The following is a 24,650-nucleotide window of genomic DNA, read 5'->3' as shown; positions in this document are numbered from 1 at the left end:
GCTACCAATGCCAGTTAACAGTGATTTATCTCAGAACCAAGACACTGATCCCAACACAAACTACTCAGGGGAAACACACAGAGAACACAAAACACCACTTCTGGGGCTTGGGGAGATGACTCAGAGGTTAAGAGCACAAGCTACTGTTCTTCCAAATGACCCAGGTTCAATTCCCAGCACTCACAAGGTAGCTCACAGCCATCTGCAACTCCAATTCCAGGGACCCAACACCCCATCCTAGCCTTAGAGGGTGCCAGATATCCAAGTGGTGTACAAACATGCATATAGCTAAAATACCCATAAACATAAAAATCTAAAAAAAAAACAAAAACCAAAACTGTTTCTCTATGATATTCTACCTACCTTAAGGCTACCAAGTCCATTGTCAGAGCCAGCCTAGCTAGCTGCTTAATTCTTCAGGTTTTTGAGCCCTAAACTACAATCTGATCCCAGCCACATCAGTCATAAACTACTTACTCCATTTAGTTTTCCCCAGTTTACATTCATGTTACCTACTGCCTACAATCCAAATTCAGTGCCCACCCTTGCTGCTCGCTTGGCCTCACCCTCACATTCCAGTCTGATGAGACTTTAGGGTCCAGTGCTATAAACTGATTTCATAATCTAAGATAGATGACAAAACAAACAGATCTAAAAAGCATTGGAAACTTCACAGACATGGATGCACATATCAAGCAAATGTGTTAAATACAGCTGATGCAATGTTACATGGAGAAGAAAAAAGAAAACTGAATCAGATATATAATGATGCCAACTGCATAAAAATAATTTTTCCTATGTATAGAAAACACTCTGAGAAACACATCCAAACACTAGCTATAATTAAATCTGGGTTGTGGTCTCTCAGGTGATGTTTTTCATTTTCTTCACATTTCTCTCCTATTACTTTCCCAAATTTTCTACAGTGAGTACTGATTATAAACAGGGAGACGAAAAAGCAATTCTCATACAATCCTTTTTATATGTTCACATTACGGATTGGAGAAATTAACAATCTGAATAGGGTTTTTGTAGAATGAAATCTCATCATTTTACCTAAAGATGTCATCAATTACACCAACAGTAAGAATGCTATTGGTCTACTCTGCTACCTACAACTGAGAAAACAAACAAGCAGAGAAGGAGCTGAGGCTAAGCCTGCCCAGGCAGTACTTCTCCATACACACAGGACTCAGAGCACAGACAGTGGGCTGTCACAGCAGAACACATGTCAGATAAAAACAAAAGTTTCAGAGGCAAGTGCCTGAGTTCAGATCCTAACTATACTACTAGTTATGAAATCTGTGACTCCATTTTCTCATAGGCAACATGGGGATAAAAGTAACCACTAGTTAGGATTTTTGTGCAGATTCTCTGGGTGAAAAAAAATCAGAAATATCTGAGCAAATGAAAAGCATCTATGATAGCACCTGGCATAAACTAAGTGTTTAATAGTAATGTAAGTTATTGCAGTCATATTAGTTTGTGAATAAAGAGTGCCAAGTATGGTGTTACAAAGCTGAAAGTCTAGCACCCAGGACGGGGAGGGAGAGGATCTCTACTTGATCCTGGGCCACACACAAAGACCTCTGTCTCAAATACAAAACAAAACAGAAGGAAAAGAAGAAACTGACAGAATTTACGGATGTTTAGAAATAAGTGAGCTGTGGGTAGAATGCTTGCCTACCACGCCTGTGGCCCAAGATGAGATCCCCAATACCCCCTAAATCAAGGCAGAGCAGCACATATGCATTAATTCCAACACTCAAGAGGTAAGCATGGGGTTCAAAGTTCAAGGGCATTCTCAACTACAGAGGGAATTTGAGGAGAGTCTGGGATACATGAGACCATCTCTGGGGGTGGGGGTTACTAAGTCCTCAAAGGAGAAAGTAAGTTAAAATTGCTATTACCTCCGTCAAGCCACCCTTTGATTATTTTAATAAAAGCAAAAATAAAGGCCCAAGAAACACCTGTTGGTTTTCCCTCACTAGAAACATGTCAGCATGTTACTGGACGGTAACCAATTAATAACCAATCCAGTACTTCCCCATACTTACTTGGGTTCAATTTTAGAAACATAAAAATTCTTACCAGAGCATTTTTGTCAAAATTAAAATAGTGGAAAAATCTTTGAAGGATCTGTGCTTAAAAATCAAAGAGCTGAGAGCGGTTTGTCCTAGGCCATGTCCCGGAAGATGAGGGACACACGTCTCAGGAGCAGTGTTGCAAAGCGCAAAGTAGCATGTGTTTGGTGAGACAGGAGGGCTCTGCCCTCTCCTGGGCTGAGATGAACAGACACATCACGACAGCTCACCTTTTCTCCCTCCTTGCTCTGTGGGACTGCTAGGAACGATAAAAGGGGTAGGTCGGAAAGCATCAGGGGAAGGAGCAACAAGATCTGAGGAATTCCTTTATATAAAAAGAGAATCACAGGTTATTTTACTGCAGCCAAGGGTTTGACATTTGCTTTGACTTCTCAACAAAAATATCCAACTCACATACTTAACAGCATATATATTTAATAGCATTTCTCCTGAACAGCAACCTGAGACTCAGACAGTTCTCAAACACTGAGTTGTTTCAAGAGTAAGGGCAAAGTGAATGACTAGACACAAGGACATCATGATTAAGAAACAGGACAACCGAAAGCTGAAAACTAATTCACAGATCTGAGACATAAAAATTTTTACTTCAGTTTTACATAATATGAAGAATGTGCACATTTTTATTTAAAAACAAAAACAAGCACAAAACAAAAAGTAAACCTCTTTGCCCTAGCAACTGCAGCAAGCTACCCTCTCTCCTATACTGCTAAGTGGCAGAAATGCTTGCTAAAAATGGAGAAGCAAATTGCTTGGTTCTGATGTAATACATTTCTAAATAACAAGGCATTTCATTTCCCAGCGAAAGAAACCTTTAGCTTCCACCAGAAAGCCTCCAATGGGAGAATACATGCACACACTTCAAACAGTTCCCTGAGTTCTCACCCAAAACTCCTAAGACCTGGAGTCTAGCTTTTAGCTTTGAAAGGAATTCTGGTCTGAGGGGCACCCTGGCTCTCCAGGCCGTTTCAGGCTTACTTACGTGGAAAGACTGTCCTGGACAAGGGGCCTCTGACCAGACAGCTGCAGGAGTTGCAGGGTGGTGGCGGGTGTGGAAACCGGAGAACACCCACCTTCCTCCCTTGAAGGAGTAGAACAACCATCAGAAGCTAGTGGGGGAGAAAAGTTAAGAGTTGTATTTACTTCTCAGACTGACATTATTGAGTGGGGGACCTACTGAGTGCTGCAAAAACAGCAATACCCAGTCTGTTACACTTCAGAGGACAGAAGTCCTTGCGGGTGGTAGCACAACTCAATGGGTATCTTACCAGAATGCAAATTGTGAGTCAACAGTAACCCCACTCCACATCACTTTTCAGGTTTCTTTAATAAAGAGCTCCTTGGTCCTTTCTACCATAATCTAAGCTTAGAGACAATAATGGTTAGACACACACCTCTGGGCATGTCTATCACAGTAATAAGAAAAATAATCCTGGAAATTGGTACCAAGAATTGGGGCCCAGCCTGTCATGAACCTGACATGTGGATTCAAGCCTTTGAAGGTGGTTTATATGGGAAATGTAGAAGAGTTTGCAGATGTAAGCTGAGCTTAGTGGGCCATTCCAGGTGAGAATCTAGAAGACCAAAATGTAGAAAAAAAAAAAGTGAAGACAAGAGAAGCCTGTACAATAGACTCTGATGACACCCTATGGAAGGCCTCACCATCCAGGGGAAGCAGAAAGGATATGTGATAGGTAGGGTTTTAGTGGGGGAGGGGGGAGGGAACTGGGATTGTCATGTAAAACAGTCTTGTTTCTAATTCAAATAAAAAAATCTGCAAAAAAGGGGGGGGGGGGAGCCTGGCTCTCAGAGTTGTGGAAAGGATTAAGGACTCTACTGGGAACTGAACCACTGGTGATATATTCTAGAACTCAACTATAAGGCACTGGAAATATATTCTAGGACTCAATTATAAGCCAACCATGATATATTCTAGAACTCAACTATGAGCCACCTGTAATATATTCTAAAACTGATCTATGAGCCACCAGTGATATATTCTAGAACTCTGAGTCACCCATGATACATTCTAGAACTCAACTATGAGTCACCCATGATATATTCTAGAATGCAACCATAAGCCACCAGTGATACATTCCAGAACTCAACTATAAGTCAACAGTGATACACTCCAGAATTCAACTATGAGTCACCCATGATACATTCTAGAACTCAACTATGAGTCACCCATGATACATTCTAGAACTCAACTATGAGTCACCCATGATACATTCTAGAACTCAACTATGAGTCACCCATGATATATTCTAGAACTCAACTATGAGTCATCCATGATATATTCTAGAACTCAACCATGAGCCACAGGTAATATGTTCTGCAAAAGATCTGGCTGCATTGTACCCATATCCTAAGAACTTGATGTTGAATTCATAAGTAATGGACTGGCTGAGTGTGGTGGCACATGCCTTTAATCTCAGCACTTGATAGGCAGAAGCAGATGGATCTCTTTGAGTTTGAAGCCAGCCTGGTCTACAGAGCAAGTTCCAGGACAGGCAGGGCTACAAAGTGAAGAACCTGTCTGTAAGGAAATGAAAAAAAGTGATGGACTAATTTGCTTGCCAGAAGAAATTGCGTATCAGCAAAGCACTCTGCTCGCTATACCCATTCAAATCAACAGTAAGAGACCAGATATCTGTAACTCTTAAATCATGCCATTAAAGAGAAACCTCTTCATGCTTTTCAATGGGACAGCAGCAGAGAAGATCCCACTCACTTATTTGAAAAGAAAACAGATAAACTAACAAACTAACAATGCCACCACATGGGTTCCCTGCTGCAAATGGCTACCTAGGGAAAGTACTTCTCCAAGGGCACCCTCAAAGACACAGAGGCCACTGCAACTGTGATCCAAGAGGGACAGGCTACATCTCAAGCCAGCAGAACTGGGAATATCATGCACATAGTACTGTTTTCATAGGCATGAAAGATGTAAAAGCAAGAGGATCACTGAATTTGGCACCAACGTTTCAGAAAGCTGCTGAGTCCAGGCAATGTGTGGAATCCCTGCAACAAGGCTCTCCAAGACCATGCATAAAGCTGGGAAGGTGAAGCCTAAGTTGAAATAGAGAACCCAGGAATGTTCAGAGAAGCCAAAACCATAGGACATCTGCCAAAGAAAGCTACAGTGGAGCTAACCCAAGAGAGAGGTCACCTACACTGAAGGCATCAGAGCAGGAGGAGGGAGTGCCCAAGGCTGTTGGTGCCCAGATGACAACATCACAAACCCAATTACATGGAGCTATGGGCTTGGTGTTTGTCCTGCTGGGTCTCAGTCTTGCTTTGCCTCCACCCTTCCTTTTGGACTGGGATTTTTTTTTTTTTTTTTGGTTTTTCGAGACAGGGTTTCTCTGTGGCTTTGGAGGCTGTCCTGGAACTAGCTCTTGTAGACCAGGCTGGTCTCAAACTCACAGAGATCCGCCTGCCTCTGCCTCCTGAGTGCTGGGATTAAAGGCGTGAGCCACCACTGCCCTGCATGACTGGGAATATTTTGACATTACATATTTGAAGTAAATAACCTGCTTTGGTTGTTTTTTTGTTTGTTTGTTTGTTTTTTGGCTTTATAGGGGCTTGTAGTTAGGAGATACAGCCTCAGAAGATGCTTTATAGACAATATTGGGGTTGTTATGGTCTATGAGGACTTTTGAAACAACTAAATGCAGTTGCATTATGAAATGAAAATGAGACTTTAGGGGATGGGGTATAATGTTATGATCTAAAGTGATGTATTGGTGTCAAGCTGACAAAGGGTGGAGCTGTCATGATTAATTTTATCAACTTGGCTGCATTTAAAATCACCATGGAAACACACCTCTGTGTGTGTCTATGAGGGTATTTCCAGAAAGGCTTAGCTGAGCTGTAGCACCCCTCCCCCACCAAATGTAGGCACCCATGGGCTAGAATCCTAGACTGAATAAAAGGAAAGGGAACTGAGCAGCAATGTCAGCTCTGCTTCCTAACCATGGCCACTGTGACCAGTTTCTCTCTGCCCTACAGCCACAGCTTCCCTGACATGGTGACTAGAACTCTCAACCTGTGAGACCAAAAAACAAACAAACAAACAAACAAAACACACACACACCCCCAAAAAACTTTTGTTTTTAAAAAGTTACTTGTTTACTTACTGTATTTATGTGTATGTTTGTGTCCCTACAAGAGTTTGCTTATATTACTACATGCCTGTAGGTACCCATAAAGGCTAGAAGAAAGCATTAGATCCCTGGAGCTGGGGTTCAGTCAACTGTGAGGGGCCATGTGGGTGCTGGCAACTGAACCTCTAGCAAGAGCAGCCAGTGCTCTTACCACTGAGCCATCTCTCCAGCCCCCAAACCTTCCTTCTTTCAGCTGTTTTTGTCAGATTTTTTTTTTTTTTTTTTTTTTTTTGGTCACAGAATGATAAAAATAACTACTATAGAGAGGAAAAGCCAGAATCCTTATACCTCTGCTTGGCTGCTCTTCTTTCTTGTGATGCTTCTATAATAAAACAGCAAGCGAGCCTTTTATTCCAAGGTCTACCTAAGGTGAAGTAAAGCTCATGCCATGATGCAGATGGGAGAAGTCAAAACAATGCGCATGACACCTGATGGTATGAATGCAGCAATTTTCATGATTAGAACTTGAGCCTCCTCAGAGGAGACAGAAAACACTAAGTGCTAATTTTAAAGTATAGGAGCAGCCATAGTGACTTACATTACTAAGTTCTCTATCGGCCCTTTCTCCTTAGATGGAGAATAGCAACTTAGACAGACTGAACATCAACTATATTATCTCTAAGTGAAAAGAAATGCCTTAAATACCCTGATAGCTATTGTGGGTGCCTGCTGATGTCTTACACACCCGGAATACAAAGGAACAGAGCCTTCTTCCCTCTCTGCATTTCACAGGAGCATTCTTGCTTTCTGAGACTGTGGAACTGGGTGAGGACTACAGGAGCGTGAAATAAATTCTTTTCTACACTCTAAGCATGGTGTCCTTTCCTCTGGACCTTAATTTGTCTTTTGTGTTAACTAATAGTTAAGTAAATGCTACCCAAATAAGTAAGAAAAACATCATAGTAAATGTGACAGAAGAAGAAATGGCAACTCTGTCCATAAAACCCAGTTTTACTAGATTCACTACTATTTTCGATACCCGGTTTCCAAAAGGGGAAAATTTACAAAAAATGTTGACTAGTAAATATTCTCTGAAAGCCCTCCTCACTGACAAGCTAGGAATATATTTTTCTTCCATATCATACCTACAAAAAAGTGCTTCCTAAGTCAAACAGCAGCCTCAGAACTAAAATAAACATTGACAACAATGAGAAGGAAGAGGAGTGAACAGTCAACCAGCCTACCTGTTTTACTACTCTGCTCAAACAAGTCCTCCTGAGTGGACGAGACCTCAGGCTCCGAGGACATCTGAACCTCCAGCGCCCCTTCTGGCAACTCTTGGGCAGGTACCTCTTCCTTTGTTTCCACAGCTGCAGCAGAGGCTTGAGGACTGGAAGGCAGATCCTCTGGCCTGGGAGATCAATACCACCAAGGATAAAGATTCCTAAGTTCGAATGTATCCCTCTTCCAACAAAACGCTTCAATCTAACAAATTCTAATAGCTCTAATCTACATGACCCACTAAAAGTGAAATGCTACTGCAAAGCCTGGCTCCATCAGCCCCACAGCCAAACCTCTTCTCAGTTTTGTGTTTGTTCCATCACTCCGGACAAGTGACTGAGAATTGCTACAAACATCTTCATACAGAATTGATGTGGCTTTTCTCTTCACTGGTGGCACAAATAATTATTTACTGCCTTCTAACCTTTTCCAGGACTCCTTTACACATTCTGTCCAGCCAGGGAAGACTCACAGTTTTCCCTTTCCCAGACTTTTACTTATTCTACTATGCCCAAGAAAAATGGAAAAGCAAGACTAGTAGGAAAGCCAGGCCTCTGTGCCACATCTGTAATCAAGGTGTTTCCAAGGCTGAAATGGAAGGATTGTGAGGTGAAGGCCAACCTGAGATACACAGTAAGTCTGAAGAAAGCCTGAACTACAGAGTAAGACTGTGTTTAAATAATAATAATAAAATAAAAATCTAACTGAAAGAAAAACTTTCTAAACCAGGTGGTGGTGGCACACCAATTTAATCCCAGTGCTCGGGAGACAGAGGCAAGTGGATCTCTGTGAGTTCGAGGCCAGCCTAGTCTACAGAGCGAGTTCCACAACAGGCTCCAATGTTACAGAGAAACCCTGTTTTGGAAGAAAAAATAAAAAAGAACTTTCTAAAGAAAAGCCTTAGTTGAGCATCATTCGACACACACCTACAATCCTACTAAGAAAGTTGAGGCAGGAGGATTCTTTCAAGTTCAAGGCTAGCCTGGGCCACACAGCAAAACACTGTCTAAATTAAAAAAAAGAAAAAAAAATGACAATCATAGTTGCTGAGGGCCCCACGCCCAACTTCCTATTGAAGAAAATAAGAAAAGGATACTGAATGTTTGCTCATCGCCCTTCAAATTCAAAGCATCCTAGTTTCCCTCTGCTACAAGCCAGTCAATATAGCTTTGGACACAAGAATTACCACAAACTGAGCACAGTGTACATCCCCATCCCTACCATACTAAAGGCCAGGAACACTTGGAAAAATCCCTGCGCATCTAGATACATCATAAATTAACAGAAGGATGATATGTAACAACCCAAAGCGATTTGGGTGCTCAAGAATACTAACAGGTTTCCAATATAACTTTCTTTCTTTCTTTCTTTCTTTCTTTCTTTCTTTCTTTTCTTTCTTTCTTTCTTTCTTTCTTCCTTGGTTTCTGGTTTTTGTTTTCAAGACAAGGTTTCTCTGTGTAGCCTTGTAGCCTGTCCTAGTACTCACTCTGTAGACCAGGTTGGCCTCAAACTCACAGAGATCCAACTGCCTCCTGAGTGGTGGAATTAAAGGCATGCGCCACCACTGCCCAGCACATTTATATCTTTATTGGCCCCAGAGTTGCAAAAAGGATCTCCTACAAAGAGAAAGTGCCTCTAATTGCCCAGAAGAGTATAGTTACACAATAGTGCACTTTGGTAATATGCCTGATTTATAATGAAAGCACACACTTTAAGACTGCATAAGCAACACAGATTTATAAATAATCAATATTTCTATTGGAAAAAGCAAGATGTCAAATACCTATACAATGTGAGAAGGGAAATCAGCAATTTCTAATACTGCTTCTATAGCAAAAATGAACTTGCTATGGCCCCACAGTAAAATCCCATAGACACCTTTAGAGAGAGCATGGCTTACCTTGCCGGTGGTAGATTTTGCTCATCTACCACAGGGATACCTTTACTGTGCTCGACTGTAACAGGGATGTCTTTGTTAGGTTGTTCTGCCATGGAGGTATCTTCAGTGGACTGTTCTTCACATTTAACTGCTTAATACATAAGAAGAAAAAAAGATACAAAACAGATATTTAACTTGTCAAAGTATTCAAGGCAGCCCCAAATGATTCTCAAAAAGTAAAAATCTTAATAGAACTGTCTAAAAAACTTTTTTTTTTTTTTTTTTTGGTTTTTTGAGACAGGGTTTCTCTGTGTAGCTTTGGAGGTTGTCCTGGAACTCACTCTGTAGACTAGGCTGGCCTCGAACTCACAGAGATCCACCTGTCTCTGCCTCCTAAGTGCTGAGATATAGAGTGCTGGGAATAAAGGCATGAGCCACCAACGCCTAGCATAGAACTGTCTAACTTTAAAATATCAAAAGTGGGGAGGAGTTGGGGGATAGGTTGGGGGGAGTTGGTGGGGAACACGGGAGGTTGGGAGGGCGAGGAAATGGGGGAATGGCTATGTAAATATGAGTAGTAATTAAAGAATTAAAAAAATAAATAATAAAATATCAAAAGCTAGGGGGCTAGAGAGATGGCTTAGCGGTTAAGAGCATTGACTGCTCTTCCAAAGGTCCTGAGTTCAATTCCCAGCAACCACATGGTGGCTCACTGCCATCTATGATGAGATCTGGTACCCTCTTCTAGTGTACAGACAGAACACTGTATATATAATAAATCAACAGGGCTGGAGAGATGGCTCAGCTGTTAAAGGCTAGGCTTACAACCAAAAATATAATAAATCAACAAATCTTAAAAAAAAAAAAAATCAAAGCTATATAACAGAGGGATAATACCCAACTAGACACCATACACTACCATATAAAACCCCAATACCAGAAATGGGTGGCCACTTTTTGAGTTGTTGGCTAATGGGGTCCCATAGACCTCCCAAACATTACAGTCTATTGCCAATACTATCAGTTGTCCTCCAAAATTTAAGGATAAGACCCTATCACTGAAGACACCACACACTTGAGTCATACAACATGGAAAAAATCTAGCTAGTACTCAACTAGAAGCTTCATCCCTACTGGCTAGTATTCATAGTGTTATAGGGTGCTAGGGATGATACTGAAGAAAAAAAACAATCATCAATCTCACCCAGTCATGAGCCTCTGAGTTACAACAACAACCAGCCTGCAAAGTTATGACCAATGGTGCAATAGTGCCATAAATGTTATGGGAGTAACCAACTACTTTTTTAAAAATTGGATTTAAGGCCCATTACACGAGATGGAACCCATACTTGACACTGTCAATGAGGCCAAGAACCTGAAGCTAGACATGTCAGTCATGGGTCATAGGGGAAAATCTATTAGTCTACTATATGGACACAGCAATAAAATGACTCCTAATGACATCTCACTATACCAATAGATCAATGCATCACTCAATCCTCATCAAAGAAGCTTCTTCTAATAGTATCTGGCAACAGAGTAATTCACAACTGGTCAATACGCAACAAATAAGAAGCTTTTGAATTCTCAATCCTAAATGGGATGTCTATATCACACCTCTCGCCTCAAGTCTCAGGGATCAACACAGAAGAGGGGGTAAAACTTGTAAGAGGCAAAGATGGTAGATGACTTCAAGGAAACAGTGTTTTCCAAACACAACAGGGAAAACATATATATAAACGCACAGGGACTGTGAGAGCATACACAAGATGTGCACAAGCTTAAACCAGACAAAATCTTAGAAAGGTAAGCATGACATTCCACCCCAGTAAAGGAGCTATAGGCATCTGATTGCTACCAAGAGAGGGAAAGTCGGTTCTCTTTAGTGGCATGACACCTATTATACAAACCGCCCTCCAGGGCAGGCCACATGCTCAGGAAGAGTCAGATAAACAGAAACTGGACTACACAGGTTTTTGGATTTTGTTTTGTTTTGTTTAAAAAGAGGAAGAACATAAAGCTGGATGGGTAAGGCAGGTCCTAGAAGAAATTGGGTCAATATAATCAAAGAATATTGTATGGAAATCCCAAAGAATAAAAATGTAACAAATATATATATGCACATACATATACAGAGATATAGATACACAGAAAGACAGACACCACACACACACACACACACACACACACACCCCTGCAGAAATGGTTCAGCGGTTAGAGTACTTGCTGCTCTTTCAGAGGATCAGAATTCAATTCCCAGCACCCATGTTAAATAGCTGACATACACATGTAAGCCCAACTCCAGGAGATCTGACACCCTCTTGTGGCCTCACAAACACCATATACATACACATAAATTTAATTTTTAAAACATATAGGTATCGTCACAAAAAAAGAAACGAATGACCTACCTAGAGAAAATATCAATCTGCAAGCCATCACTTGACAAGACTTACTGCTTACTCTGCAAACTTACATGAATCTGGAAAGCTTTAATCCCAGCACTTGAGAGGCAGAGGCAGGTGGATCTCTGAGTGAAAGGCCAGCCTGGTCTAAAAAATGAGTTCCAGCCGGGCGTTGGTGGCGCACACCTTTAATCCCAGCACTCGGGAGGCAGAGGCAGGCGGATCTCTGTGAGTTCGAGGCCAGCCTGGTCTCCAGAGAGAGTGCCAGGATAGGCTCCAAAGCTGCACAGAGAAACACGGTCTTGAAAAACCAAAAAAAAAAAAAAATTAAAAAAAAAAAATTAAAAGTGAGTTCGAGAACAGCCAGGGCTGTAAAGAGAAATCCTGTCTTGAAAAAGCCAAAAACAAAACAAACAACAATAAAAAAACCAACCCCAGCTTACTGGGGGTGATGATGCTGGAGACATAACTCAGCAATGAAGAGCACTTGTTGCTCTCACAGAGGACCCAGGTTTCATTCCCAGCACCCATATAGTGGCTCACAACCATCTGTACTATAGTTTAGGGAATATGAAGCCCTCTTCTAACCTCTATGGGCACCAGGCAAACATGTTGTACACATACATACATGAAAGCAAAACATTCACACACATAAAATAAAAAAAGAACCTCAAATTATTTCTAAATTATTTTTTTTTCTAAACCTAAAGAGGAAGCTGGTGAATATGAGTTCAAGACTATCCTGGTCTACACAGCAAGATCCAGACCACCAGAGTTACACGGTAAGACTCAAGCAAACAAAAAAAAAAAAAAAAGAAGAAGAAGAAGAAGAAAGAAAAAGGAAGAGAAACACCTTGAAGGGGAAAAAAAACAAAGAAACTGGTTCCAGATAAAAAGAAAAAACCTTATAATAATACCACAGTAAGAAAACACATTTCATACCATTATTTGCATCCATGTCAGACAGCTGGGAAGAACCCGAGTTGGTGGTAACCAACTGCATATGTTCTTGGTTGACATCATATGGCACTGTATGTTCTTCAACATCCTGGCTCTGGGACAGTTCCAGAACCCCAAAGCCCAACTGTGATGAAGCAGAATCTAGGAACAAAACTCCAAAAAATTAGATACCATCCCACAACATTTTCAATGTGCAAGCTGCTATCTTATAAAGAGGATCATGTTTAAAACATTTTTTGCATTTATGTGTGTATGTGTGTGTGTGTGTGTTTGTACACACCACACACACACACACACAAACACACACACTACACAGCTGAAGTGTGCAGGTCAGAGGTCAACTTGCAGGAATCAGTTCTCTCCTTCCACAATGTGGATTCCAAAGACAGAACTCCAACCATCAGGCTTGGCTGGCAAGTACTCTTATCTACCTAGCCATCTTGCTAGCTCCAAGGATCACATTAAATGCTTCATATCAAAGCCTTATCATACACAATTTTTACAAAACAATACAAATGAAGGGATGGGCATGGGCTCGATCCCAAGTACCACAAGAAAAGAGGGGGGGAAAGTCAGAATAAAATTATTAGACTGGGTGTGGTAGGACACACGTTTACTATCATATCTGGGAAAGTAGAAACAGTGATCAAAAGCTCAGAGCCATCCTTAGCACAGTGAATTTAAGGCCATCCTGGACTATGTAAGACCATGCTGTAAAAATAAATAGTAAGTAAGTTTAAAAAAGGAGGAGGGACCAGCTAAATGGACCAGAAGGTAAAGGCTCCTGTTGCCAAGCTTAGCATGACAACCTGAGTTTGATTCCCTGGGATCTATGTGGTAAAAGGAGAAAACCTACTCCCACAAGTTGGTTCTGACCTCCACACGTGTTGCCATGGAATGTGCATTGCATGCCCACAAACATATCATTAAATTAATAATAAATGTAATTTTTAAAGGGGGGTATATAACAAAGAAAAAACTTAGGTACCATAAGCCTTATAAGCATTTAAAATGATAAAATATGTCAATAATCTGTAGATACAGCCAAAACCACACCCAAAGGTACTTGAAAAATAAATGCAAAAGGAGAAGGAAACAAAATGCAGAAAGGGAGCTAGTCAAGGAGTAATGATTCATTGGTTTGTTTCTTGGTTTTGAGAGGTCATGCTATAAAGCCACACCTGGCCTTGAACTTCTAATGCTCCTGCCTCAGCCTCCCTGAGTGCTAGAATTCTAGGTGTGCATGCTTGCGTCATCATGCCCAGTTGACTGCTATGTTGGGGTCTATAATGTTTCCCAGAGGCATGAATTAAAAGCTTAGTCACTGCATGGGGTGCCATTATGAGGTGATGGAACCTTTTTTTTTTTTAAAAAAATTGCCTTGATTTTGAAGCAGGGTCTCACTCTGTAGCCCAGGCTGGCTTTAAACACAAGGCAATTCTTCTCTATTCCTAACTGCTAAGATCATAGATGAGCACCACACCAGGTGCTGAAACCTTGAAGAAGAGTCCTTGTGGGAGGGAATTAGGTTATTAGGGCCTGGACAGCCCCATCTCCCCTTCTCTCTCTCGTTTCCCAACTCCCGTGAGGTAATACATCTTTGCCCCATGTGCACCCAACCATGATATTCTGCCTTGCCACACGCCCAAAGTAATGGGGGAAATTTCAAAACTGTTTATTTTCTGGGGTATTCTATCATGGCTTTGGAAGGCTGCTTAACAGAGAAAATTCAGTCATCAAATTAAGTGAGACATTTTAAATTACTAGGCAAATTCCTTAGTGATTCTTAGCTTAATCATGAGAAATCTATTACATGGTAAAGAGAAATTTAGCTACCTGTGTGTTCACAGTAAAGGGGCATGAGAAGAATCTATTATTCTGAAAGGGCACAGGCTACCTTCAGCACCAAGGGAGCACGGAGCGGCATCAGCAGCATCTGCTCCCACCTCTTCATTCTCCTCTTCCAGCTCTTCCTCCTTCTCCTCTTCTGGAAGAGAAGCAGCTTCCACTGTCACTCCCAGAACACTGCAGTAAAAGAACACAAACATGTGATGCTCCCAGATAGAGGGAGGCTCTGTTCAAAGCACACTGAAGTTTGCTATGAATGCCCTCGAGTGCCAATTATCTTTTAACCAGATTAGAAATGTAAACAAACCTCAGGGTTTTAGTGCTGCCAGTAGAAAGCACCTAAAAGCTCCATGATTCAAAATACTGTATCAAGTTTAGTAGCAAAACTAAGAAGAAGGAAAGCATAAATACATTTAAATTTTATCTTCTTATGATGGCTCTCGGGGTAATGGTGCTTGCCACCAAGCCTGATTACTGGAGTTCATTCTCTGAAACCATATAGTGGAAGGAGCAACCTGAATTACACCCATGGGCTTCATACAGTTAGAGGAGAAAATCAACTTCAACAAATACTCAGCCATAGCATGCACATGTACACACACACACACACACACACACACACACACACACACACAGAGAGAGACATACACACACACAAAATATCATTTTTTTTAAAGTTTAAAGAGAGAGACCATTGAAAACCACACACCTGTCCTCTGTCTATCAAGGGTTCTTCCTTATGTCCCTGATATCTAAGTGGAGATGGGCTCAATTAGCTCTTAGACCTCTTCTCCAGCTGTACTGAACCTCTTACTCAGACTCAGGTTGGAACTGTTTTGTTTTGTTTTGTTTTTTAAAGATTTTATTTATTTATTATGTATACAACATTCTGCTTCCATATATATCTGCACATCAGAAGAGGGCACCAGATCTCATTACAGATGGTTGTGAGCCACCATGTGGTTGCTGGGAATTGAACTCAGGACCTTTGGAAGAGCAGTCGGTGCTCTTAACCTCTGAGCCATCTCTCCAGCCCTTGTTTTGTCTTTTTATCTGCATAGCCCACGCTAGCCTAGAATTCAGTATGTAGTTCTCAGGCTGACTCTGAACTCACCATGATTCTACTGCCTCAGCCTCCAGAGTGCGGGAGTCATGGCTGTGCCCCATCACCCCCAGCTCCCAAAGCTTTGAACCTGCACTATCCATGACTCTACAACATCACTCTCCAGCCAGCATATGAACTGCCTGTTCACCATCTCCATTTCTAATAGGTAGCTCAGTCTCAACCCATCTATAGTTAAACTGTTTCTCCTCAGTCTTCTCCATCTCAAACCAAACCAGGAATTGTTACTTCCTCCTTTATGCTGACACTCTGCATGTGATCCATCTTTAAATCCTATTTTCTGATCTCAGAATCTCACCAAGTCCTCATCTACTGCTACCCTAGACTTTTGTTTTGTTTTGAAGACAGGGTTTCTCTGTGTAGCCCTGGCTGTCCTGGAACTCAATCTGTAGACCAGACTGGCCTCGAACTCACAGAGACCCATGAGTGCTGGGATTAAAGGTGTGTGCCACCACTGCCCAGCTTATCTTGGACTTTTTAAAATAAACTAGGCATGTTATCCTATTGAAAAATACTTAACAAATGTCCTAAAAATTTTTAAATTGCTCTGTGAAGAATCTTATGGAGAGATGAAGAGACATGCTATGGGAGAACAGGATATTGGGGGTGGGGAGGCAGGAAAGATGGCTCATGGATTAAGAGCACTTTCTGCTCTTCCAGAGGCCCCCGAGTTCAATTCCTAGCAATCACATGGTGTCTCACAACCAGCATAGAGGGATCTGATGCCCTCTTCTGGCATAAATTCGTACATGCAGATAGAGCACTCATATACATTAAAATTTTTTTAAAAAAAGACAAGCTACACAGTGAAAATATTTACAAACCAAACCACACTGCTGCAAAGGACTACTACACTCAGAATTTACAAAGCACTCTCAAGACATGACAGGGCTAGGGACATAGCCCAGCAGTAGAAAACTTGACTCTCATGAACAGGAGTTCAACTCCTAGGACAGGAAAGAAAAAAAAAAAAAAAAAAAAAAGCAAGTGAAAAATAAATGATTCAATTTAAAATGAGCAAAAGAAGCCAGGCGATAGTAGAGGGAGGCAGAGGTAGGTGAATCTCTGTGAGATCGAGGCCAGCCTGGTATACAAAGTGAGTTCCAGGACAGTCAGGTCTGTTACATAGAAAAACCCTGCCTCAAAAAAATAAAACATATGTATATATATGGGCAAAAGACATAGACATTTCCCTGAAAAGGAGATGGCAACCAAGCACACAAAAGGTTCAACCTCATTTGCCATTAGGAAAATGAAAAAATTCACAACTCATGAGATATTACTATACACTTATCAGAATGGCTCAAATAAAAACAGTGAAGAGGGCCAGCTCAGTTGGGAAAGTGCTTGCCTAGAGAGCATGAGACTATGGATTCCATCCTCGGTTCCACACAGCAGAGTCAGGTGGTGCATGCCTGACTCATTCCCAGTAATTGGGGATAGAGGTAGGAGCATCAAAAGCTCAAGGTCATCTCAGTTACACGGTGAGCTAGCTTGAAGTTTGAGGCTGGCCTCTCAAAAATATTTTCTTAATGTGTATATATTGTGATTTATAAATAGTGAAGGGGCTGGTATATAACCTGGTCACAGAACACTACTTAGCATGACTGAGACCTCAAGTTCAACCCTGAGCACCCCAAAAGACAAAAAACAGTGAAAAAACTAGCAGCTGGTGAGAACAGAAATTATAACACTTCCACTTTGCCAGATGATAGAGACTAGAGCCATCCGGCAGTTTCTCTAAAAAAAACATGCAAGTACCACACAGCCAAGCAATTAATAAAAACCTGGGCATTATTAAAGAAATCAAAGTTTATATTCACATAAACAATTTACACTAGGTGCCTGGCACTGCAGCCACACCTTAATGCCAGGATTCAGGAGGCAGATCTGTGAGTTCCAGGCCATCCCGACCTACATGGCAAGTTCTAGGCCAGCCAGAGCTACATTGTGAGCTTCAGGCTCTAAAAAAATTTTTTAAAAAATGTTTAAAATTTTAAAAATGAAATTGTAGGAGCCTTTGCCTGCTGAGCAATCTCCCTGGTCTTTGTATAAATATACATATATATTTATGTACACACATTGAGCCTGACAACCTGCATTCAATCCCAGGACCCACTTGGTGGAAGAAGAGAACCAAGCTGTCCTTTGACCTCCACATGCACACACACACACACACACACACACACACACACACACACACACACACACACACACACACGACATAAACAACTTTAATTTGTGCAAATAAAAAGTTTTATTCTGTTTACACCAGTTAAAAACTTAAAAGAGAAAGATGTGCTTCGACCTATGAGTAACGGCGTATCTGACCTCCTCTGAAAAGACTACTGAGATTGGAAGAAATGATTGGTACATGGAGACACTTTGATGAATCTGCCAGAAATTAGGCTCATAGAAAAAAAGCCAATCCCACACACTTGCGTATTTGTATAATATTTTGAAGTAAATTTTGCAATTAAAATGTAAGTTAATGATTGCTAAAGGCTCAGGTATGGCAGACAAAGGGAGGTATGACCATAGATAGAATATCAGACATCCTTGTACACAACTGTTCAGTCCATGGACTCTAGTGGCAGACACACGAATCCATACAAATGATACACTAGAAACACAATACCCATCCAACAATGTAACAGGAAATGCTGTGAATCCCACCAGTTTCCTGGCTGTAATATTACAGTTTTGCACTGGGCAAAATATACTCAGGCTCTCCCTGTATTCTTTCTGTTTTTAGTTTTGTTTTTTGAGATAGTTTGACTATGTATCCTAGTTTATTCTTGAATTCACTATGTAGTCCAAGTTGGCCTTAAACTCCAAATTGCTCCCCCTGCCTCAGCTTCCGGAGTACTAAAATTGTGCCCCCACAATGAGCTCTGCATTATTTCTTACAATAGCATGTGAGTGTACATTATCTCAATTTAAATAAGTATGTTCCATGGGAGCTTTAGATATAGTTCAGTGGTTCAGTGATAAACAGCCTGCCAAGGATACACAAAGCTCTAAATGAAATATGAAAATAAAGATGTAAGACTGGGGAGATGACTCCACATTTAAGAGTACTGGCTGCTCTTCCAATAGACTGGGCTCAATTCCTAGCACCCACGTGACAGCTAATAACCATTTGTACCTCCATTTCCAGAAAATTCAACACCCTCTCCTGGCTTTATTACACTCACTACATGCATGTGGTGGTGCACAGACATACAAACAGGCAAAATATCTATTACATGTAAAACAAAATAAATAAAACCTTCAAAAATATTTAAATAAATATATATAAAAATGATCCTTTCTGTTTTGTTTTGGTCTTGTTTTTTGTTGTTATTTTTCAAGTCAGGGTTTCTCTGTGTAGTCTTGGCTGTTTTGGAACTAGTTCTGTAGACCAGGCTGGCCTCAAACTCACAAAGACCTGCCTGCTTCTGCCTACCAAGTATTGGGATTAGAGATATGTGCCACCATCACCAGGCATAAAAACGAATCTTTAAAGTGACAATATTGGGGGCCAGTAAGATGATTCAGTCAGAAAAGACACTTGCCACCAAGCCTGTTTACCTGCGAGTCCCAAAATCCACATGGTGGAAGAAAAGAATTGACATCCCCCCCCCCTTAAGCTGCCCTCTGGCCTCCACAGTTCATGTGTGCATCTGCCCCCCCCACACACTATATATATATATATATATATATATATATATATATATATATATATAATTTTAAATGTCTGATAGGAAAAAATATATAACTATCTTTTCCATATTACATTGTAGTACAGTCCCTACTTAGAAACATCAGCTGGGTGGTGGTGGTGCATGCTTTTAATCCCAGCACTTGGAAGGCAGAGGCAGGTGGATCTCTGTGAGTTTGAGGCCAACCTGGTCTACAGAGCGAGCTCCAGAACAGGCTCAGAAAAACCCTATCTCAAAAAACAAATAAACAAAAAGAAGCACATTCATACAACAAGGACATCTGTTCAATGATGTTCATAGCAGCACTATTTGTAATAGCCAGAACCTGGAAGCAGCCTAGATGCCCCTCAACCGAAGAATGAATAGAGAAAATGTGGTATATTTACACAATGGAGTACTACTCAGCAGAAAAAAAAACAATGGAATCTTGAAATTTGCAGGAAAATGGATGGAACTAGAAGAAACCATTCTGAGTGAGGTAACCCAATCACAAAAAGACAAACATGGTATGTACTCACTCATATGTGGATTTTAGACATAGAGTAAAGGATTACCAGCCTACAATCCACACTGCCAGAAAAACTGGTAAACAAGGAGGACCCTAAGAGAGACATACATGGTCCCGATCCCCTGAGCAAATTGAGAGCACGGGAAGAGGTGGGAGGGAGCTACGAGAATGAGAAGGGGAGAAGAAGAAGGATGCAGAGGTCATGAGGGAGCAGAAAGGTTGAGTCAGGGGAAGAAAAGAAGAAAGGATATGTGATAGGTAGGGTTTTAGTTGGGGGTGGTAGGAGAGGATGGGAGGGAGAAGGGAACTGGGATTGTCATGTAAAACAATCTTGTTTCTAATTCAAATAAAAAAATGATTAAAAAAACAAACAAACAAAAAAGAAACATCAGTTTATATCATCAGAACACAAAGGGAAACAAGAAGAGTTTTGGGAATTATTTTTTAAGATATATTTCATTATTTTATATGAGTGCTCTATCTATATGAGTGCCTTTATACCAGAAGAGGGCATCAGATCCCACTGCAGGTGATTATGAGCCACCATGTGGGTGCTGGGAACAGAACTCAGGACCTCTGGAAGAGCAGCCAGTGTTCTTAACCACTGGCCATCTCTCCAGCCCCCTGGATTTTTATGATAAGCAGATTTTTTTTGTTTCAAAATATGTGTGTGTGTGTGTGTGTGTGTGTGTGTGTGTGTGTTCTGAAGAACTTCCATTCTTTTTGGAATCTAGCTCAAATTTTCCCCACCTTTGAGGCCTTTGTACATGAAATTTACTATCTGGAAAGATCTTCCTCTCACAGTGCAGCTTCTCCTCAGCACCTTAACTGTGACTAACACACTCACATTTATTATTTAGACTGCATTCCTCAAAGAAGTATTCCTTTACTCCGGGCTGGATTATTTGTGTTTTGTTCTCTTTGTAATGATCATAATTGTAACTTTGGACTGAGATAAACACTAGGTCTCCCTATTCAGTTACAAACCCCATGAAAACAAAGCCCCTTTAAAGTACATGCCATGGGGACTGCACATTTATTGAACATGACCATAAGATATGTATTTACATAAAGAGCAAGAGCAACACAATGACACAAGGAGGAAAGCCAGCATGGAACGGCCCAGACACTACTGCTGCTTTTACAACAGGGATGCCCACTTCTTGTCCCCACCATGCACCCCAGGTTACAGGACACAATAGCACACTTGAGCCAGACACATATTCCTCAAAGACACTATAAAACAAAGCAAAGACAAATAACTGATGAGTGGCACCAAGCATAATGGCTCACCCTTGTAGTCTTAGCAACCAAGAAGCTGAGACAGGAGGATCACCATGATTAGAGGTCAAATTAAACTACAAGGTCAGTTCTGAAACAGTTTGGGCTACAGAATGAGACCCTGTCTCAAAAACTAAACAAACAAACACAATCATAGATAAGTGAAGCAACTTGATATAGGAACTAGCACTGTGGCAAATGGCAAGCAACACCTGTCTGAGGTGGCCAACTGTAATAGTGAGTTCCAAGGATAGGGCAAACTGCAGTCATTGAGGACTACCTATCCCAAAAACCAGAAATGCAAGTTTTATAAGAAATTACCTCCTCCTTTTTTTATTAACTTTTTTTGGGGGGGTGAGGACAGGGGACAGGGTCTCACTATATAGCCCTGGCTGATCTCAAAGTCTACCTGTAGACCAGGCTGACCTTTAACTCACATAGATACACCTGCTCCTGCCCCAGTAGCACTGGAATTAAAGTTATACAAGGCCACACCAGACTCCAATTTTTAAATTCAAACCCCTTCAAATATATTTTACCATTATGAGCCTAATAAAATTCATCCACTGATTTCAAGATAAGCCCGGCTGGTTGGCACATTGTTTAAGAGCACATTGTTTAAAAGAAAAACTTAAGTGCAAATACAGTATAAAACACACCCCAGGAAAAGCACTTTGTTTTCAGATAAAGCCACAGTTGTAACCATGTCAAGCTAACATCCCTGTCTCTCAGCTATCTCCGCTCTCAGCCTAGCACCTCAAGACACCTGAAAGTTACCTGTGTTCTTTGACCTTCCAAGAACTGGGACAGAAGCCTGAGAAACACTAACACAGTAAGAACGAGAAGTAGAACCAGAAGGAACAGCTCTCTCCTGAACAGTCATATGGTCGTTTAACTTCTCTGCCCATCAGTTTCCCCACGGAATGAAGACACTGCATTTACTGCGCAGTTGCTTAAGAATAGAACTAACTGAGATTATGTTAGAAGTCAGTATCGAACCTAACACAGAGGACACCATCACGACATGCATAAGATACAATAGAAACTGAACACTCTTTTGGGTATACATTAGAATTTGAATACTGTAATTACACAAACTATTACTTCACCAAAGACATCCCAGCTCTCTAAAACACTATCTAGGTAATCCCCAAATCCCATTCCCTAATTCACAGAAACATGATGAATCTCTTCATCTTTGGAATGAGTCTGCAGATACAGATAAGACTTGATGGGATAATAAATTGAAATCAATTCCTTCAAACAGTAATTAGAATACCTGCTTGTCCTGTTTGGCTGAGGCAACTGTTCTATGACCTGACTGATGGAATCACATGTGCCCAAATGAGTGGAATCCACAGGATCTGAAATAAATAAATAAATAAATAATAGTAGTATTGGATAGTACACAAAAGACATTTGTCACCAAACTTTAATGCAAAGTCAGGAATTTAGGCAACACCAATCTAACCTGACACATTAAGACATCATGAGTTTCTGAAGGCTTACTGAACAGAAAGTTACACACTAGGCATCCCTTACACACATCATCCTAACTGTATGTTGAAATTATTCTGCTCCAACCTTAAACACTGCAAATGAGAGTGGAGTCTTAAACCGCTCACCTGCAGCAGCTTTGTTCTCTTTCAGATGTTCATTGAAGGAGCTATTATTGTCTCCTTGCTCTTCTGCAGCTGCTTGTTCCGGATTGGACACAATATCCTAGAAAATACACATACTGTTAAGATCAAGTATACGAAGCAGTACAAAATTGATTTGTGTGTGTGTGTGTATGCTCGAGGGAACATGTTGGTTTTATTTTTTTCCACCAACTTCACCTAAAAGATAGTGATCTCCTACACACGAAGTTTGCTGGGTTAGTTTGGATTAGGGGAAAAAAATAAGACCTCAACTCTGTTCAACCGGTTTTCAAATACAGCCTCACTCACCAACACAGGGTTCTCTTTGTGTATCTGCAGATTGGGAAGGTGTCGAGACAGCACACTGAAGTGAGAGCCCGCATCTTCTTCCAGAACCTGGCTTTCAGGCTGAGAATCTTCAATTATCAGGCAAGGAGTATCTTGCTGAGAGAAATCTGAATCCAACTGACTTCCAGTAGGGTCCATCTGCTCCCCTGGAGTGGAATAACAAAAGATCAGTACTGAGGGTAACACTACGGAGCCTTCCTCTCACAATCCAAGACTAAATAATAGGGCGGAAGTGCGAGAGCTACTAGGATGAGGCCAGTCTAGATAGAGCTCCTCTAAGTAGCACGCATTTGCAATCGCTTCAAGTACTGCCCCAGCTACCTCTTCACGCCGTTATTTACAACGAGTCTCTGGATCTTTCGGTCCCTCCCTCCCTCCTTTCTCTTCACCTTCCCGCAGACACCCTTCCCTCCTTCCTCACCTCTTCTCCCCGCCCCTTTCCATCCCCCCACAACTCTTCCCCGCATCCTCCCTCCTCGGCGCCCCGGGAAGACCTCTTCGTAACCTCGGCCAGGCGGGAAGCCGCAGTCCTCGCGCGGCCTCAGGACCACCGCGGCGGCCGCCTCCCCACCCCCTCCCCGGGCCCTCCAACCCGGTCCCCGTCACCGCCGCCATGCTTGCCACCCCGCCCCCTCCGGGCAGCCAGCCCTTCACGCCCGCCACCTGGGCCTCCGCCGCCAGCTCGCCCCGCTTCGCTTCCAGCATTACCTGGCATCCCGGCGGGAGGTCCCTCACGCTGGATCTAGAGGTCTCTGCACGCTTCCCAGGCCCCTCCAGGTCGATCCCCAGGTCGCCACTGTCGCCACCGCCGCCACCAGCCGCGAGCTCCCCCTTTTCCCGTCACGTCACTCAGTATCGGACCGCCCATTCGCTACTGAGGCCCGCCACTCAGGAAAGCCTGTGGATGATAGGTGACTGGAACGGAGTGCCCGCCCCCCGCGTAAGAAAAGGAACACGGCGGCGCGTTTCCATGGCAGCATGGACGTCGCAGGCCCTCCCCCTAATACAACCAGAATGACAGTATCCTTGAACCAAAGGGACATTGAGAAAGCATGAAACAGATAACCCTGCCTGCAGGACAGGGTTACTCACGACTCACATTTGAAAGTATTAACCCCTTTGCTGACTTCCATGGAAAAGGAGGGCCCCGGGATTTTCAAAGAAAGGGCAAAAGGGAAGGAGATGGTGAAATGGAAGAGGCAACACTCCCATGGTGTTTGCCAGTGTCGATCAGGATCCTCTCTGTAGACCTCTGCCTGAATTCAAAGGGCCTCAATTTTCCCACTCTGTGACTCTTCCAGTTTTGGTTTTGTTGTTGTTCTTTTTCATTGTCTGAAGACCCCAGTAAGTCTTCTTGTTCCCACTCCCTTTCAAGCATCCTATTTGTGTCTCTCTGCCCTTTCTTTTATGGGATGGCAGCAGCCTCAGACGCTTTGCACCTCTCCTTGAAAGAACTGAGCAT

General features: G+C 41.9%; 1 protein-coding gene across 4 annotated transcripts in view; it reads right to left on the bottom strand.

Moving 5' to 3' along the window:
- Tp53bp1 (tumor protein p53 binding protein 1) overlaps positions 1 to 24,052 on the bottom strand; it is a 70,387-nt gene extending 46,335 nt beyond the window's left edge. For 3 of the 4 annotated variants that reach the window (XM_027422060.2, XM_027422062.2, XM_027422063.2), the window contains exons 1-10: positions 23,897 to 24,052; positions 23,150 to 23,334; positions 22,826 to 22,922; positions 22,480 to 22,564; positions 14,634 to 14,761; positions 12,719 to 12,877; positions 9,393 to 9,522; positions 7,456 to 7,622; positions 3,085 to 3,211; positions 2,315 to 2,409 (exon numbers count right to left, since the gene is read on the bottom strand). In XM_027422060.2, the coding sequence (XP_027277861.1) occupies positions 2,315 to 2,409; positions 3,085 to 3,211; positions 7,456 to 7,622; positions 9,393 to 9,522; positions 12,719 to 12,877; positions 14,634 to 14,761; positions 22,480 to 22,564; positions 22,826 to 22,922; positions 23,150 to 23,334; positions 23,897 to 23,903 (1,180 nt within the window). In that variant the 5' untranslated portion in view covers positions 23,904 to 24,052. The remainder of the gene's footprint in view (positions 1 to 2,314; positions 2,410 to 3,084; positions 3,212 to 7,455; positions 7,623 to 9,392; positions 9,523 to 12,718; positions 12,878 to 14,633; positions 14,762 to 22,479; positions 22,565 to 22,825; positions 22,923 to 23,149; positions 23,335 to 23,896) is intronic. The other variant, XM_027422061.2, reaches the window with a different exon arrangement.
- Between the last annotated feature and the right edge of the window lie 598 nt (positions 24,053 to 24,650).

Source organism: Cricetulus griseus, chromosome 6 (genome assembly GCF_003668045.3).
Source record: "Cricetulus griseus strain 17A/GY chromosome 6, alternate assembly CriGri-PICRH-1.0, whole genome shotgun sequence".
NCBI classification, from domain to species: Eukaryota; Metazoa; Chordata; class Mammalia; order Rodentia; family Cricetidae; genus Cricetulus; species Cricetulus griseus.
This window is presented reverse-complemented; position numbering and strand designations above follow the sequence as displayed.